This window comes from Ranitomeya imitator, chromosome 6, assembly GCF_032444005.1.
Source record: "Ranitomeya imitator isolate aRanImi1 chromosome 6, aRanImi1.pri, whole genome shotgun sequence".
Classification (NCBI taxonomy): Eukaryota; Metazoa; Chordata; class Amphibia; order Anura; family Dendrobatidae; genus Ranitomeya; species Ranitomeya imitator.
The window spans coordinates 175,427,240-175,441,221 of NC_091287.1; the positions used below are offsets into that span (position 1 = coordinate 175,427,240).

The 13,982-nt window shown below is 50.4% G+C and overlaps 1 protein-coding gene across 1 annotated transcript in view; it reads left to right on the forward strand.

Moving 5' to 3' along the window:
• Positions 1 to 2,573: 2,573 nt before the first annotated feature.
• The window catches only part of MLH1 (mutL homolog 1), a 101,462-nt gene continuing 90,053 nt past the window's right edge, over positions 2,574 to 13,982 (forward strand). The window contains exons 1-3 of the mRNA XM_069730316.1: positions 2,574 to 2,789; positions 4,867 to 4,957; positions 5,982 to 6,080. Of these exons, the coding sequence (XP_069586417.1) occupies positions 2,674 to 2,789; positions 4,867 to 4,957; positions 5,982 to 6,080 (306 nt within the window). The 5' untranslated portion in view covers positions 2,574 to 2,673. The remainder of the gene's footprint in view (positions 2,790 to 4,866; positions 4,958 to 5,981; positions 6,081 to 13,982) is intronic.

Sequence of the window (13,982 nt, forward strand, 5' to 3'; positions counted from 1 at the left end):
GGCTTCAGGAAAATGGCCGCGGGATGCCGCACGTGCGCATTAGAGATCGCGGCGGCCATTTTCCCAAAGCCGAGATGCAAACTCGGCTTTGGGAAAATGGCCGCCGCGATCTCTAATGCGCACGCGCGGCATCCCGCGGCCATTTTCCTGAAGCCCCGTGCAGCAGAGCACTCGATCTGCGCACGCGCGGCCCCAGGAAGATGGCCGCCCCCACCGACGAAAGGGATGACAGCGCAGATCGCGCGCTGTGTCTTCGCCACTACGCCACCAACGTAAAGCTGAGGAAGAACCAGCGATGTCACCACGCCCTCCCGACCTGACCAGCCTGATTGACAGGCGAAAACGGCGACTTTGGTAAGTTATTTCTCAGCATACATGGGGAATCGGGGTACACTACATACACTATAGGAACACACAGCGCAGGCCCTATTTAACAGTATTTATAGCTCAATCTCAAAAAACGGGGTGACAGGTTCCCTTTAACAATGAAGCTAAGCGATCTCCTATGGGTCTGCAATTGTCTATGACCTTTTAACATTTTTCTGCCTGCTTGTAAAATATTTTTGCCTGCTTATAACTGTGTCTATAACCACATAACAAACAATTCCGTCTGTCTCCCTGTTTCATTGTGGTGATTTTTTGAGGGTGGTACTGGTAATACATAGGCACTCATATCTGCCATATTAGTTTTTTCTATAACCTATGAGGCATATCCTATTGAGGGGACAAGCAGAGATGTTGTTGTGTACTGAATCGTGTCAATGAGCTAATACAATAAAGCCTTTTAGCCATTAAGGTACCTTCACACTAAACGACGCTGCAGCGATCCAGACAACGATCCGGATCGCTGCAGCGTCGCTGTTTGGTCGCTGGAGAGCTGTCACACAGACCGCTCTCCAGCAACCAACGATGCCGGTAACCAGGGTAAACATCGGGTTACTGAGCGCAGGGCCGCGCTTAGTAACCCGATGTTTACCCTGGTTACCATCCTAAAAGTAAAAAAAACAAACACTTCATACTTACCTTCCGCTGTCTGTCCCCGGCGCTCTGCTTCTCTGCACTCCTCCTGCACTGGCTGTGAGCACAGCGGCCAGAAAGCAGAGCGGTGACGTCACCGCTCTGCTTTCCGGCCGCTGTGCTCACAGTGAGTACAGGAAAGCACAGCGCCGGAGGACAGACAGCGGAAGGTAAGTATGAAGTGTTTGGGTTTTTTACTTTTAGGATGGTAACCAGGGTAAACATCGGGTTACTAAGCGCGGCCCTGCGCTTAGTATCCCGATGTTTACCCTGGTTACCAGCGAAGACATCGCTAAATTGGCGTCACACACGCCGATTCAGCGATGTCAGCGACCAAATAAAGTTCTGGCCCTCTAGCCCCGACCAACGATATCACAGCAGGATCCTGATCGCTGCTGTGTGTCAAACTGAACGATATCGCTAGCCAGGACGCTGCAACGTCACGGATCGCTAGCGATATCGTTTAGTGTGACGGTACCTTAACATTTAGTTTATTAGTGTCATAGACAATTTGTATTTCATATGCATGTTGGACACTGTTCTATGTTTTACTGTAGAATAGGGGATGACAGGGAAGGGACAGCCGACGATGAGCAGGGGCGCCATATCGAATTTTAGGGTGCCATCCTTCGCGGACAGGCCGGTCATCAGCCTAATAGGGCTCTATGAGTCAGTATAGGAATATTACATCTACTTCTATAAACTCCCTGTTGAGCAATTATCAGCCCCATTTAATAGCACTGGGAGGTGCTATCTTTTTTAATAGTTTTTGGATTAAAATTGCAAATTTTTAAATATAATTAAAAGTTCAATTTTATAGGGGTTTTTTTCGCTGCAGTCATCACGACACAATTTCACATGCCCTGCAGAGTGGTGCCAACATTGCACAAGACCCGCTGTTGGGGACTATGGAATAAGCAGAGCTCGCTCAGCAGTGGGCAGCCCCTTACAGTAACATGGGCATTCATATTCCCTAGGGGCATGGACATTGGCCCTGGGGTCCATAGGGTTAATGCAGCAAGTCAGCCCCATGGGGACTCGCCCTACACCTTCAGGCCACATGGAGCCTGATGGCTGTCACTGCCTCACACACTGCAGTAGGCGCCGATAAGCGGCCAGTGACGGCCTGCCTCATGGGAGCCATGGAAGATGCTGCAGGACTGCCACCTTCATGCCCATTCCTACATGTACCAATATGTCCAGGGTCAGAGGTGCCGGCACGATACCCACCTGTAGTCTCCGCCCTGCTCTGGGGACCGTGCACATCCGACATTAACAAGGAATTACATAGGTCCCACACCCTGACACCGCTGCTGCGGGACCAAAACGCGGGAACCTGCGAGCAGGTGACGAGCGCAAACCCTAGAGCCTCCAGGACAAGTCTGATAAAAGTAGACGCTCTTGTGCCCAAGTATTACCGAGATGTGATTAGCGATTGTGGTCTCCGATAACATGGCGTCCGCTGCGGACATCAGTGCAGGATTCATACACTGTGAGGACGGGCTCTGGTGGCGAGAGACATCCGCGGCTGTGATTGGTGCGCGCTACTAGTACTTTCCGATGTAGAGAGGAGCGCGCCAAGCTGTTCTGAGTCCCACTGTGTGGGGACAGGCTGCGGCGGTGACAGGTAGCAGCGGTGACAGCAGCGCCGGCATCATGGCTCCCCCGGCCGGGGTTATCCGCCGCCTGGACGAAGCTGTGGTGAATAGAATCGCTGCAGGGGAGGTGATCCAGAGAGCCGCTAATGCCATCAAGGAGATGATAGAGAACTGGTAATGTCTGCGCTGACCGGCCATTACCTTAGGGGGCTGCGCGACCCTCTGCTCCGGCTCTCGTAGAGGGGGGCTGCGCGACCCTCTGCTCCGGCTCTCGTAGAGGGGGGCTGCGCGACCCTCTGCTCCGGCTCTCGTAGAGGGGGGGCTGCGCGACCCTCTGCTCCGGCTCTCGTAGAGGGGGGGCTGCGCGACCCTCTGCTCCGGCTCTCGTAGAGGGGGGCTGCGCGACCCTCTGCTCCGGCTCTCGTAGAGGGGGGCTGCGCGACCCTCTGCTCCGGCTCTCGTAGAGGGGGGGCTGCGCGACCCTCTGCTCCGGCTCTCGTAGAGGGGGGCTGCGCGACCCTCTGCTCCGGCTCTCGTAGAGGGGGGGCTGCGCGACCCTCTGCTCCGGCTCTCGTAGAGGGGGGGCTGCGCGACCCTCTGCTCCGGCTCTCGTAGAGGGGGGGCTGCGCGACCCTCTGCTCCGGCTCTCGTAGAGGGGGGCTGCGCGACCCTCTGCTCCGGCTCTCGTAGAGGGGGGCTGCGCGACCCTCTGCTCCGGCTCTCGTAGAGGGGGGGCTGCGCGACCCTCTGCTCCGGCTCTCGTAGAGGGGGGGCTGCGCGACCCTCTGCTCCGGCTCTCGTAGAGGGGGGCTGCGCGACCCTCTGCTCCGGCTCTCGTAGAGGGGGGCTGCGCGACCCTCTGCTCCGGCTCTCGTAGAGGGGGGCTGCGCGACCCTCTGCTCCGGCTCTCGTAGAGGGGGGCTGCGCGACCCTCTGCTCCGGCTCTCGTAGAGGGGGGCTGCGCGACCCTCTGCTCCGGCTCTCGTAGAGGGGGGCTGCGCGACCCTCTGCTCCGGCTCTCGTAGAGGGGGGGCTGCGCGACCCTCTGCTCCGGCTCTCGTAGAGGGGGGGCTGCGCGACCCTCTGCTCCGGCTCTCGTAGAGGGGGGCTGCGCGACCCTCTGCTCCGGCTTTCGCGTTTACTGAACCCATTCAGTCAATGTGGTGTACAAAAATATTTTGGGTTGATATTGTTAACAAATATATTATAGTGTCGATGTACTTCTTTTGTCCCATGATTTATTTAAATACAGTTAGATATTCATGTAATTAAGTTCTATCTACTATATAAATGTCTACGGGTCACTTCCGTCTTTCTGTCCTTCTGTCTGTCTGTCACGGATATTCATTGGTCGCGGCCTCTGTCTGTCATGGAAATCCAAGTCGCTGATTGGTCGTGGCAAAACAGCCAGGACCAATCAGCGACGGGCACAGTCCGGAAGAAAATGGCCGCTCCTTCCTCCCCGCAGTCAGTGCCCAGCACCCACATACTCCCCTCTGGTCAGCGCTCACCCAGGGTTAACGCTGCTATTAACCCTGTGTGACCAACTTTTTACTGTTCATGCTGTCTATGCAGCATGAATAGTAAAAAGATCTAATGTTAAAAATAATTTAAAAAAATAGTTATATACTCACCCTCCGGTGGCCGCCCGGATCAGGAACCGGCCTTTCCCGCTCCTCGCGACGCCCCGGTGACCGCTCCATGCATTGCGGTCTCGCGAGATGATGACGTCATCATCTCGCGAGACAGCAATGCACTTTTCGGAGCGCGCGGGGAGCGTCGGTAACCGCTTCGATCCGGGGATCCAACGGGGGGTAGTATATCACTATTTTTTATTTTAATTCTTTTTTTTTTAACTGGGATATGGTGCCCACATTGCTATAGACTACGTGGGCTGCGCAATATACAACGTGGGCTGCGCAATATACAACGTGGGCTGCGCAATATACATCGTGGGCTGCGCAATATACATCGTGGGCTGCGCAATATACAACGTGGGCTGCGCAATGTACTGCGTGGGCTGTGCTGTACACTACGCATACATATTCTAGAATACCCGATGCGATAGAATCGGGCTACCATCTAGTGAGCAATAAAATGTAATGATAATGTATTTACCCGGAAAATCCTGTGTATTCATTGCATTATTCTTAAATCTTCATAAATAAACTACATACGTATTCTAGAATACCTGATGCATTAGAATCTGGCCACCATCTAGTATGTAATATCCATATTCTCATTTTTATAGTCTAGACGCAAAGTCAACAAATATCCAAGTGACTGTTAAGGAAGGTGGCATGAAATTAATTCAGATCCAGGACAATGGCTGTGGCATTCGGGTAAGGATCTAGCGCTGCTTTCACTTGTCACCACATAATAACGGAGAAATCATCTGCTAGGAATTCTTAACAGTTGGGTTCTTTTTTCACCCATTTTCTAGTACAAGCACTGGTACTGATGCCGCCCTCCATAGAAGCGACTGGTGCAATTCATACATGACTCCCTTAGAAACAAGTAGAAGATACGAGCACAGCATAGCTCAGCTGCTATCTGCAGTTCCCACTTCTTGTGGTCCACACCTGGACAGTGATTCCCATCTCAGCCAGAAAACGTTGAGATGGAAATAACCTTTTAAGAACAGTTTTGCTTTCATATTAAAGGGGTTGTCTAGTCAAATCAAGTTATGACCTATATGCAGGATAGAGGCTAACCTCCTGATCAGTGGGTACAACCCCAGTGACCTGCACCGATCAGCAGAATTTTTATCCCCGTTAGCATGCTCAACCACTGCTCCATATGTTCTCTGAGGCTTCCAGAAAAAGCTTTGTTCAGCGCTCTGCTGCCCTATAGGGAATGAATGGAGCAGCGGCCGAGCACGCACTGCCTCTCCATTCTAATGGGGATATCAACTATACCGTCAATGGGTGAAACTTTTTCCTCCGGGCAACCGTCTTTTAATGGTTTGCATTAGGCCTGTTTCTCACATCAGTTTTTAGCCACCTTGCAGAATCCGGCGAATTTTTTAAAAACCGGATCTGTTGCAAATTGTGAAAAACTGATGTGACGGATCAGTTTTGTTTTTTTTTAACCCGGGGATAGAGTTTGGATTTCCTGTTCCGGGGAAGGAGAGAGAGAAAAAAACTAATTTTTGATGGATCAGGCAGAAAACGGATGAAACATGAGGCCACCCGTCACAATCCGGTGCTAATACAAGTCTATGAGAAAAAAACAGATCCGGCGGCAACTTTTGCTGGATCTGTTTTTTTTCAAAATTCGCCGGATTGTGCCTGACGGCAAAAACCTGATGCGTGAAAGGGGCCTTATTCTGTGTTTATTAGCTGTGAAATTTATGTTTGTTTGCAGAAAGAAGACATGGAGATAGTATGTGAGCGCTTCACCACTAGTAAATTGCAGACATTTGAAGACTTATCAAGTATTTCTACATATGGCTTCAGAGGAGAAGTAAGTGAAACCATATGCAATGTAGCCATACTGACCTGTGTAATGTGTAGTGTGCGGTTTGCAGCCTATGAGCCTTGGGCGACCCTGCCTAGTTAGAGAGTCCCCGCTACATGGTGGTAGTGGGCACACGCCAGTATAAGTAGTTCAGTAAAGACAACCACCCTGCACCAGGTGGCACTGGAAGCAGCATCACCACGCAGTCACGTGTTGATGTCAAGGGCAAACACAGACATCCCACAAGCAACTTCTGAGGAAACTGCTGCTGAGGCAGTGAAGAGGAGTGATGATACAAAGGGCGCTGGATCACCACATAAGAATGCGGTGCTGAGCCTGGTGATGTTGAGGGACCTGGTGTATGGTTGCTTTGTCCTGGCATTAGTATTGCCTCCTATTTACATTACTATGCTGCAGCCCAAAAGGAGACTTGGAAGAGTCGGACTCTTCTCCAAATACCCTGAAGATACGTAAGTAACTTCATTAAATGCACAGAGCAGAGGGTCCTTACTTCCATTTGAAGATACGGACAAACTAATCAAACCAATTTGGACCACTAATGATTATTGAGGAACAAAAATCTTCTAGGTCTGTTCAAGCCTAGAACATTGCAAACGTAGAACTTTCCTAGTTCACAAGAATATTCTATCGCTCATAAGACAGAACTGAAGCAAAACTGCTTTCTCCTATCTGTGGTTTAACTGAAATATCCATTTTGAGGAAAATACTACCTTGGACAGACCACCTAAAATTGATGTAGCAATTTCCAAAGTCTAAAAAAAAAAAATTGCTGCCAATTTACGACCCTGAGTCATTGACCCATTAGACAATAAAGCATATAGCCTTTTGAAGAGAACCTAGGAATCCATAGTCCATACAGTGGGGGAAATAAGTAATTGATCCCTTGCTGATTTTGTAAGTTTGCCCACTGGCAGACATGAAACATGAACAGTCTATGATTTTCAGGGTAGGTTAATTTTAACATTGAGAGATAGAATATCAAAAATAAAATCACATTGTATAAATTATATAAATGTATTTGCATTTTGCAGTGAGAAATAAGTATTTGATCCCCTAACAACCATTAAGAGTTCTGGCTCCTACAGACCAGTTAGATGCTCTAATCAACTTATTACCTGCATTAAATATAGCTGTCTTACATAGTCACCTTTTATAAAAGATCTTGTCCACAGACTCAGTTAATCAGTCAGACTCTAACCTCTACAACATAGCACCTATAGGAAAAGAAAAAAAGGCCTCCTGTGCTGGCACTGTTTTCGCAGTGTCGGCACTCCGTCTCATGGGGCTCCCATGCTGTTGATGTGACACCAATCAGCGCTGGTGTCACTGTCCCGCACCTCCTGTTGAATTGAGCAGGAAGAGGATGTCGGGAATCAGATGCAGCTCGGACTTCCGGTATCACAACACTGCACGAGAACCTCAGAGAGCGACTGCAGACACCATGGGAATGGCACCGAGGTGAGTATAGGCTTTATTACTTTATAGGGGCCAAACAAAGGGTATGACAAGAAGTTGTCCAAGTAGTGGACAACTTCTTTAAGCAATAAGAAAATGTTTTAGAATCCTTCCTACCTGAGGTGTGGCATCACTGTGTATTAGGTTTTTTGAAGAAGGACCTTCAAACATGATCCCCGAATCTTGGTCTGTTGGTATTTTTCTATAAAAATTGGCACAAAAGAATCTTTCTCCTACACCTCATGGGGGGACACAGGACCATGGGTGTTATGCTGCTTGCCACTACGAGGACACTAAGTAAGCACAAAGAGTTAACTCCTCCTCTGCAGTATACACCCCTTGACTGGCCAGTAACGACTCAGTTCTTGCTTAGTGTCTGTAGGAGGCACTTAGGTCTGTTCAGACCCCACTATTTATTATTTAATTTTTTTTTTCTGTAAATTTTTATTTTTTTATCCAACGTAGTGAAGGGGGCGACGGACTCCTTTTTAGGGCTTGCTCTCCCCCGAACCATCAACAGGCGAGCACGGTGAGTATACCTCCCCGTACCTCTCCTGCGACGAATGGGGCACGCCTAAGCTACACCAGGGTGACGGTTCCTATACGGTCCCGATCTCCCCAATATAGGTGGGCGAGCACATAGAGTATACCTCTCATGTGCATCTCCCGGGCTCCACCGCACTCAAGCCCTTACCTCGGCGTCTTGTAGTCCCCACGGTAGTCGTAAGTCCCCTGCTGCAGGCACATCAGCACGGTGGCACAGCCATAAGTCCCCTGCAGCAGGCACACATATGACACTCTCCATCCTCCGGCGCAGGGAGGACCGATTTAGCTGGAGGCCGCACCGAGGCTCGATGAGTAGTCCCCTCCATCACGCTGCAGTGTGGGAGGATGCGGTCCGGGTCCCTGGGGAGAGGCGCCGCTGATTGGTGATCAGCAGCCTGCACAAATTTAGTCCCCGGCTTTTCAGCCGGACTAGGCCGCGTTTATAATTCCCGCCCACCACTGGAGCCCCACCCACTGCTTAGGCGCTTCTCGTTCTGAACGAGAACAGCCCTGCAAGTCTCGGGCGCCATCTTGGGACGACTCCTGCGTGGAATTCAGCACAAACGCTTCCTCCCTGGGGACACCGACACAGGACTGTGGGTAAGCTGCTCTTCCCTATAGGGAAACGCTTAACCCCTTCTCTGCATCCCTGCTATTGCAGTATTTTGGAGGCACAGACATATACTATGTCTCAATCTAAGGAGGCAAAAAGGGGCAACAAAAAGCAAATTGTATTTTTTACCGCATGTGCCACTTGCAATTCTTCTCCACCACGTGCTCACACTACTTTGTGCCAGAACTGTGACCCGGCCGGTGCGCAGCCGCCTTCTGCCTCCCCCTCCAATGTCTCCACCAACCCCGTTGGGCCTAACCCTCCTGAGTGGGCTGCTTCCTTGTCGTGTTCCATGGATTTATTGGCCAAGGCACTGGAATCCTTCCGGGGATCCTCTATGAACCAGAACTCCCATCCGTCGACCGCAACGGAATCCGCCGCTGGTGCAGGGCCGTCCGACCACAGGGGCCGTACTTGCTTTGAGAATCTCGGGGTTCTAGGAAAAGGGCCCATGTCTCGCCCCCCCGTACACGCTCGAGCTTCAGCATCGGGGAGCTCCACCTCTCGCTCCCCTTCTCTCGATCGTCGCAGCGTACATGATTCGGTATACGAGTCAGAGGAGTCTTTAACTCAGGACTCCTCGATAGGTCAGGATACACTTGACTCCCTTATAGAGGCAGTCAATAAATCGCTGATGGTAGACGAGGAATCTGTCTCCACTCAGGAACACGTAACATAGTAACATAGTTAGTAAGGCCGAAAAAAGACATTTGTCCATCCAGTTCAGCCTATATTCCATCATAATAAATACCCAGATCTACGTCCTTCTACAGAACCTAATAATTGTATGATACAATATTGTTCTGCTCCAGGAAGACATCCAGGCCTCTCTTGAACCCCTCGACTGAGTTCGCCATCACCACCTCCTCAGGCAAGCAATTCCAGATTCTCACTGCCCTAACAGTAAAGAATCCTCTTCTATGTTGGTGGAAAAACCTTCTCTCCTCCAGACGCAAAGAATGCCCCCTTGTGCCCGTCACCTTCCTTGGTATAAACAGATCCTCAGCGAGATATTTGTATTGTCCCCTTATATACTTATACATGGTTATTAGATCGCCCCTCAGTCGTCTTTTTTCTAGACTAAATAATCCTAATTTCGCTAATCTATCTGGGTATTGTAGTTCTCCCATCCCCTTTATTAATTTTGTTGCCCTCCTTTGTACTCTCTCTAGTTCCATTATATCCTTCCTGAGCACCGGTGCCCAAAACTGGACACAGTACTCCATGTGCGGTCTAACTAGGGATTTGTACAGAGGCAGTATAATGCTCTCATCATGTGTATCCAGACCTCTTTTAATGCACCCCATGATCCTGTTTGCCTTGGCAGCTGCTGCCTGGCACTGGCTGCTCCAGGTAAGTTTATCATTAACTAGGATCCCCAAGTCCTTCTCCCTGTCAGATTTACCCAGTGGTTTCCCGTTCAGTGTGTAATGGTGATATTGATTCCCTCTTCCCATGTGTATAACCTTACATTTATCATTGTTAAACCTCATCTGCCACCTTTTAGCCCAAGTTTCCAACTTATCCAGATCCATTTGTAGCAGAATACTATCTTCTCTTGTATTAACTGCTTTACATAGTTTTGTATCATCTGCAAATATCGATATTTTACTGTGTAAACCTTCTACCAGATCATTAATGAATATGTTGAAGAGAACAGGTCCCAATACTGACCCCTGCGGTACCCCACTGGTCACAGCGACCCAGTTAGAGACTATACCATTTATAACCACCCTCTGCTTTCTATCACTAAGCCAGTTACTAACCCATTTACACACATTTTCCCCCAGACCAAGCATTCTCATTTTGTGTACCAACCTCTTGTGCGGCACGGTATCAAACGCTTTGGAAAAATCGAGATATACCACGTCCAATGACTCACCGTGGTCCAGTCTATAGCTTACCTCTTCATAAAAACTGATTAGATTGGTTTGACAGGAGCGATTTCTCATAAACCCATGCTGATATTGAGTTAAACAGTTATTCTCATTGAGATAATCCAGAATAACATCCCTCAGAAACCCTTCAAATATTTTACCAACAATAGAGGTTAGACTTACTGGCCTATAATTTCCAGGTTCACTTTTAGAGCCCTTTTTGAATATTGGCACCACATTTGCTATGCGCCAGTCCTGCGGAACAGACCCTGTCGCTATAGAGTCACTTAAAAAGACTAAACGTGTCCAAAAAATATTTGCTAATCACCCTGAGTTCCAGGACATCATCCAAAAACACAGGGAACATCCGGATAAGCATTTTACGGCCCAAAAGGCCACAGAAGCCAAATATCCCTTCTCCAAGGACCTGATGGAGTGGCTTCTCTCCCCTTCTGTAGATCCTGCCATATCACGCCTCGCATCCAAAACAATCCTATCCTTGTCCGACGGTTCATCGGTCAAAAAACCTTCTGACCGTCAAATTCACTACACGCAGAAACCTACACGGCCCTTTCGGAATCAACAGCAGTTTTGATTCCGATCCTTTCGTAACAACTCCGGTTGGTCCTCCTCTTCCCATGGTTCGGGACGGCGGGGAGACAGAAATCCCCAGGTCTCATACAGACTTAACCGTTCCTGGAAGCCCAGACCGAGACCCTCTGATTCCAAGGCATCCGCACCCACTAAACCCTTCTACTCAATGACTCGTCGTCGTGTCCGGCGGACACCGACAGAGTAGGCGGACGTCTTCTCTTGTTTCGCCAAAATTGGCTCTCGGTCGTCCATGACGAGTGGGTCAGAGAGCTCGCGTCCTCCGGATACAAGATCAAGTTTTCTTCCATCCCCCCTCCGCGCTTCTTCTAGTTTTCTCCCCCCAAAGCAAGGGCGTCACATCTCTTTCAGGCCATACAGGCGCTTCGAAGGGACGGTGTCATCGTTCCGGTTCCTCAAGACCAGAGATTCAGGGGATTCAACTCAAACCTATTCGTGGTCCCAAAAAAGGACGGGACTCTACGGCCCATCCAGGATCTCAAGCTGCTAAACAAGTTCATACGGGTTCGACACTTAAGAATGGACTCACTCCGTTCCGTTGTCGCATCTCTGGAAAGATGAGAGTTCCTTGCATCCATAGACATCAAGGACGCCTATCTCCACATCCCGATCTGTTCCTCTCATCAGCAGTTCCTGCGCTTCGCAGTCCAGGACGAACATTTCCAGTTTGTGGCCTTACCCTTTGGACTCGCCACTGCCCCCAGAGTGTTCACAAAAGTCATGGCAGCTGTCATGGCCATTCTTCATGCTCGGGGAGTGGTAGTTCTCCCATACCTGGACGACCTATTGATCAAAGGGCCTTCCCACTCTGCATGCGCAGAGTCTGTCAGGATAACTGTGGATTCTCTTTCTCGCCTGGGTTGGAAAATCAACTTCGAGAAATCATCTCCGATGCCAGCCCAGCAAATGTGATTTCTGGGCATGATTTTGGATTCTTCCCGCAGGTTAGTCATTCTCCCTCCAGAGAAGGTCTCGTCCGTACAACAGGGGGCGCGCAAGCTCTCCCGCCCAGTCCCGCACTTCATCCGCTTCGTGATGCGCATCCTCAGGAAGATGGTAGCCGCAATGGAAGCAGTTCCGTTTGCGCAGTTTCATCTCTGTCCCTTGCAATAGGCTCTGCTGTTAGTCTGGGACAGGAGTCCGTTTTCCCTCGACCGTCGCTTTCGCCTATCTCCACAGGTCAAGAAATCCCTCAGGTGGTGGACGCTACAGTCCTCCCTGCACCAAGGGAGGTCTTTTCTTCCGGTGCGCTGGTTGGTGGTGACCACCGATGCCAGTCTCTTGGGCTGGGGCGCGGTTTTCAATCACCACAGAGCACAGGGTCGTTGGTCCGCACGAGAGTCTCATCTCCCAAACAACGTCTTGGAGATTCGAGCGATCAAGCTCGCCCTACGCAGTTTTCATCACCTTCTTGCAGGACATCCCATCAGGATGCAATCCGACAATGCCACGGCTGTAGCGTACATCAACCGGCAAGGGGGAACCCGCAGCAGGGCAGCCATGTGCGAAGTCGCCCATATTTTTCGCTGGGCCGAGACCAATCATTCCCTCATCTCGGCGATCCACATTCCGGGTGTGGAGAATTGGGAAGCGGACTTCCTCAGTCGCCAAGGTCTTCCCTCGGGCGAGTGGTCCCTCCATCCGGAAGTCTTCCAGCAGATTTATCTTCGCTGGGGGATGCCGGATGTGGATCTTATGGTCTCGAGGCTCAACAACCAAGTTCCCCAGTTCATTGCTCGATCCCGCGATCCTCGCGCCATCGGAGCAGATGCACTGGTTCTGTCATTGCAGCGGTTTCAGCTGCCGTACATCTTTCTTCCTCTGCTCCCGAGAGTCATCAAGAAGATCAGAGCAGAGGGGAGACCGGTGATTCTCGTCGCGCCAAACTGGCCGCGCTAGGCATGGTACGCGTAACTCGTCCAAATGGTCGCCGACGTCCCCTGGCGCCTTCCAAATCGCACGGATCTTCTCTCACAGGGCCCGATTTGCCACCAGAACTCCGGGGCCCTGTCTTTGACGGCGTGGCCGTTTGAATCCTGGATTTTAGCCCAAGCTGGATTCTCTCCAGGGGTTTCTTGTACCATGATTCGCGCTAGGAAACCCGTATCCATGCGCATTTATCATCGCACCTGGCGCATCTTCTTTTCATGGTGCAATACCCATGGACGTTCTCATTTGGTTTTTTCCCTTCCGTCCATTCTGGAGTTTCTCCAATCAGGTTTAAAGTAGGCCTTGACCTAAGCTCGCTCAAGGGACAAGTGTCCGCATTGTCTGTTCTATTCCAACGAAAGATCGCTTCCAGACTGCCGGTTAAGACGTTCATCCAAGGAGTCTCCCGGGTGGCCCCTCCCTATAGAATGCCTTTGGCGTCATGGTATCTTAACTTGGTTCTCGGAGTAGGACATCTCTCTCACCCTCCTTTCATGGAAGGTGGTCTTTCTCGTGGCGATTACGTCAATCAGGAGAGTTTCTGAGTTGGCGGCTCTCTTGCCGACCCCCCTTCCTGATTTTTTTATCCAGACAAGGTAGTTTTGAGAACCTCTCCCTCTTTCCTACCTAAAGTTGTCTCCTCCTTTCATCTAAATGAGGACATTGTCTTGCCGTCATTCTGTCCGACACCAACCCATCGTATCGACAAAGCTCTCCATACTCTGGATGTGGTTAGAGCTCTTCAGCGGTACATATCTCGCACGGCTCCCTTCCGTAAGTCGGATGACCTGTTCGTGCTTCCAGAGGGACATAGGAAAGGTCTACCTGCCTCAAAGGCCACTCTAGCCAAATGGA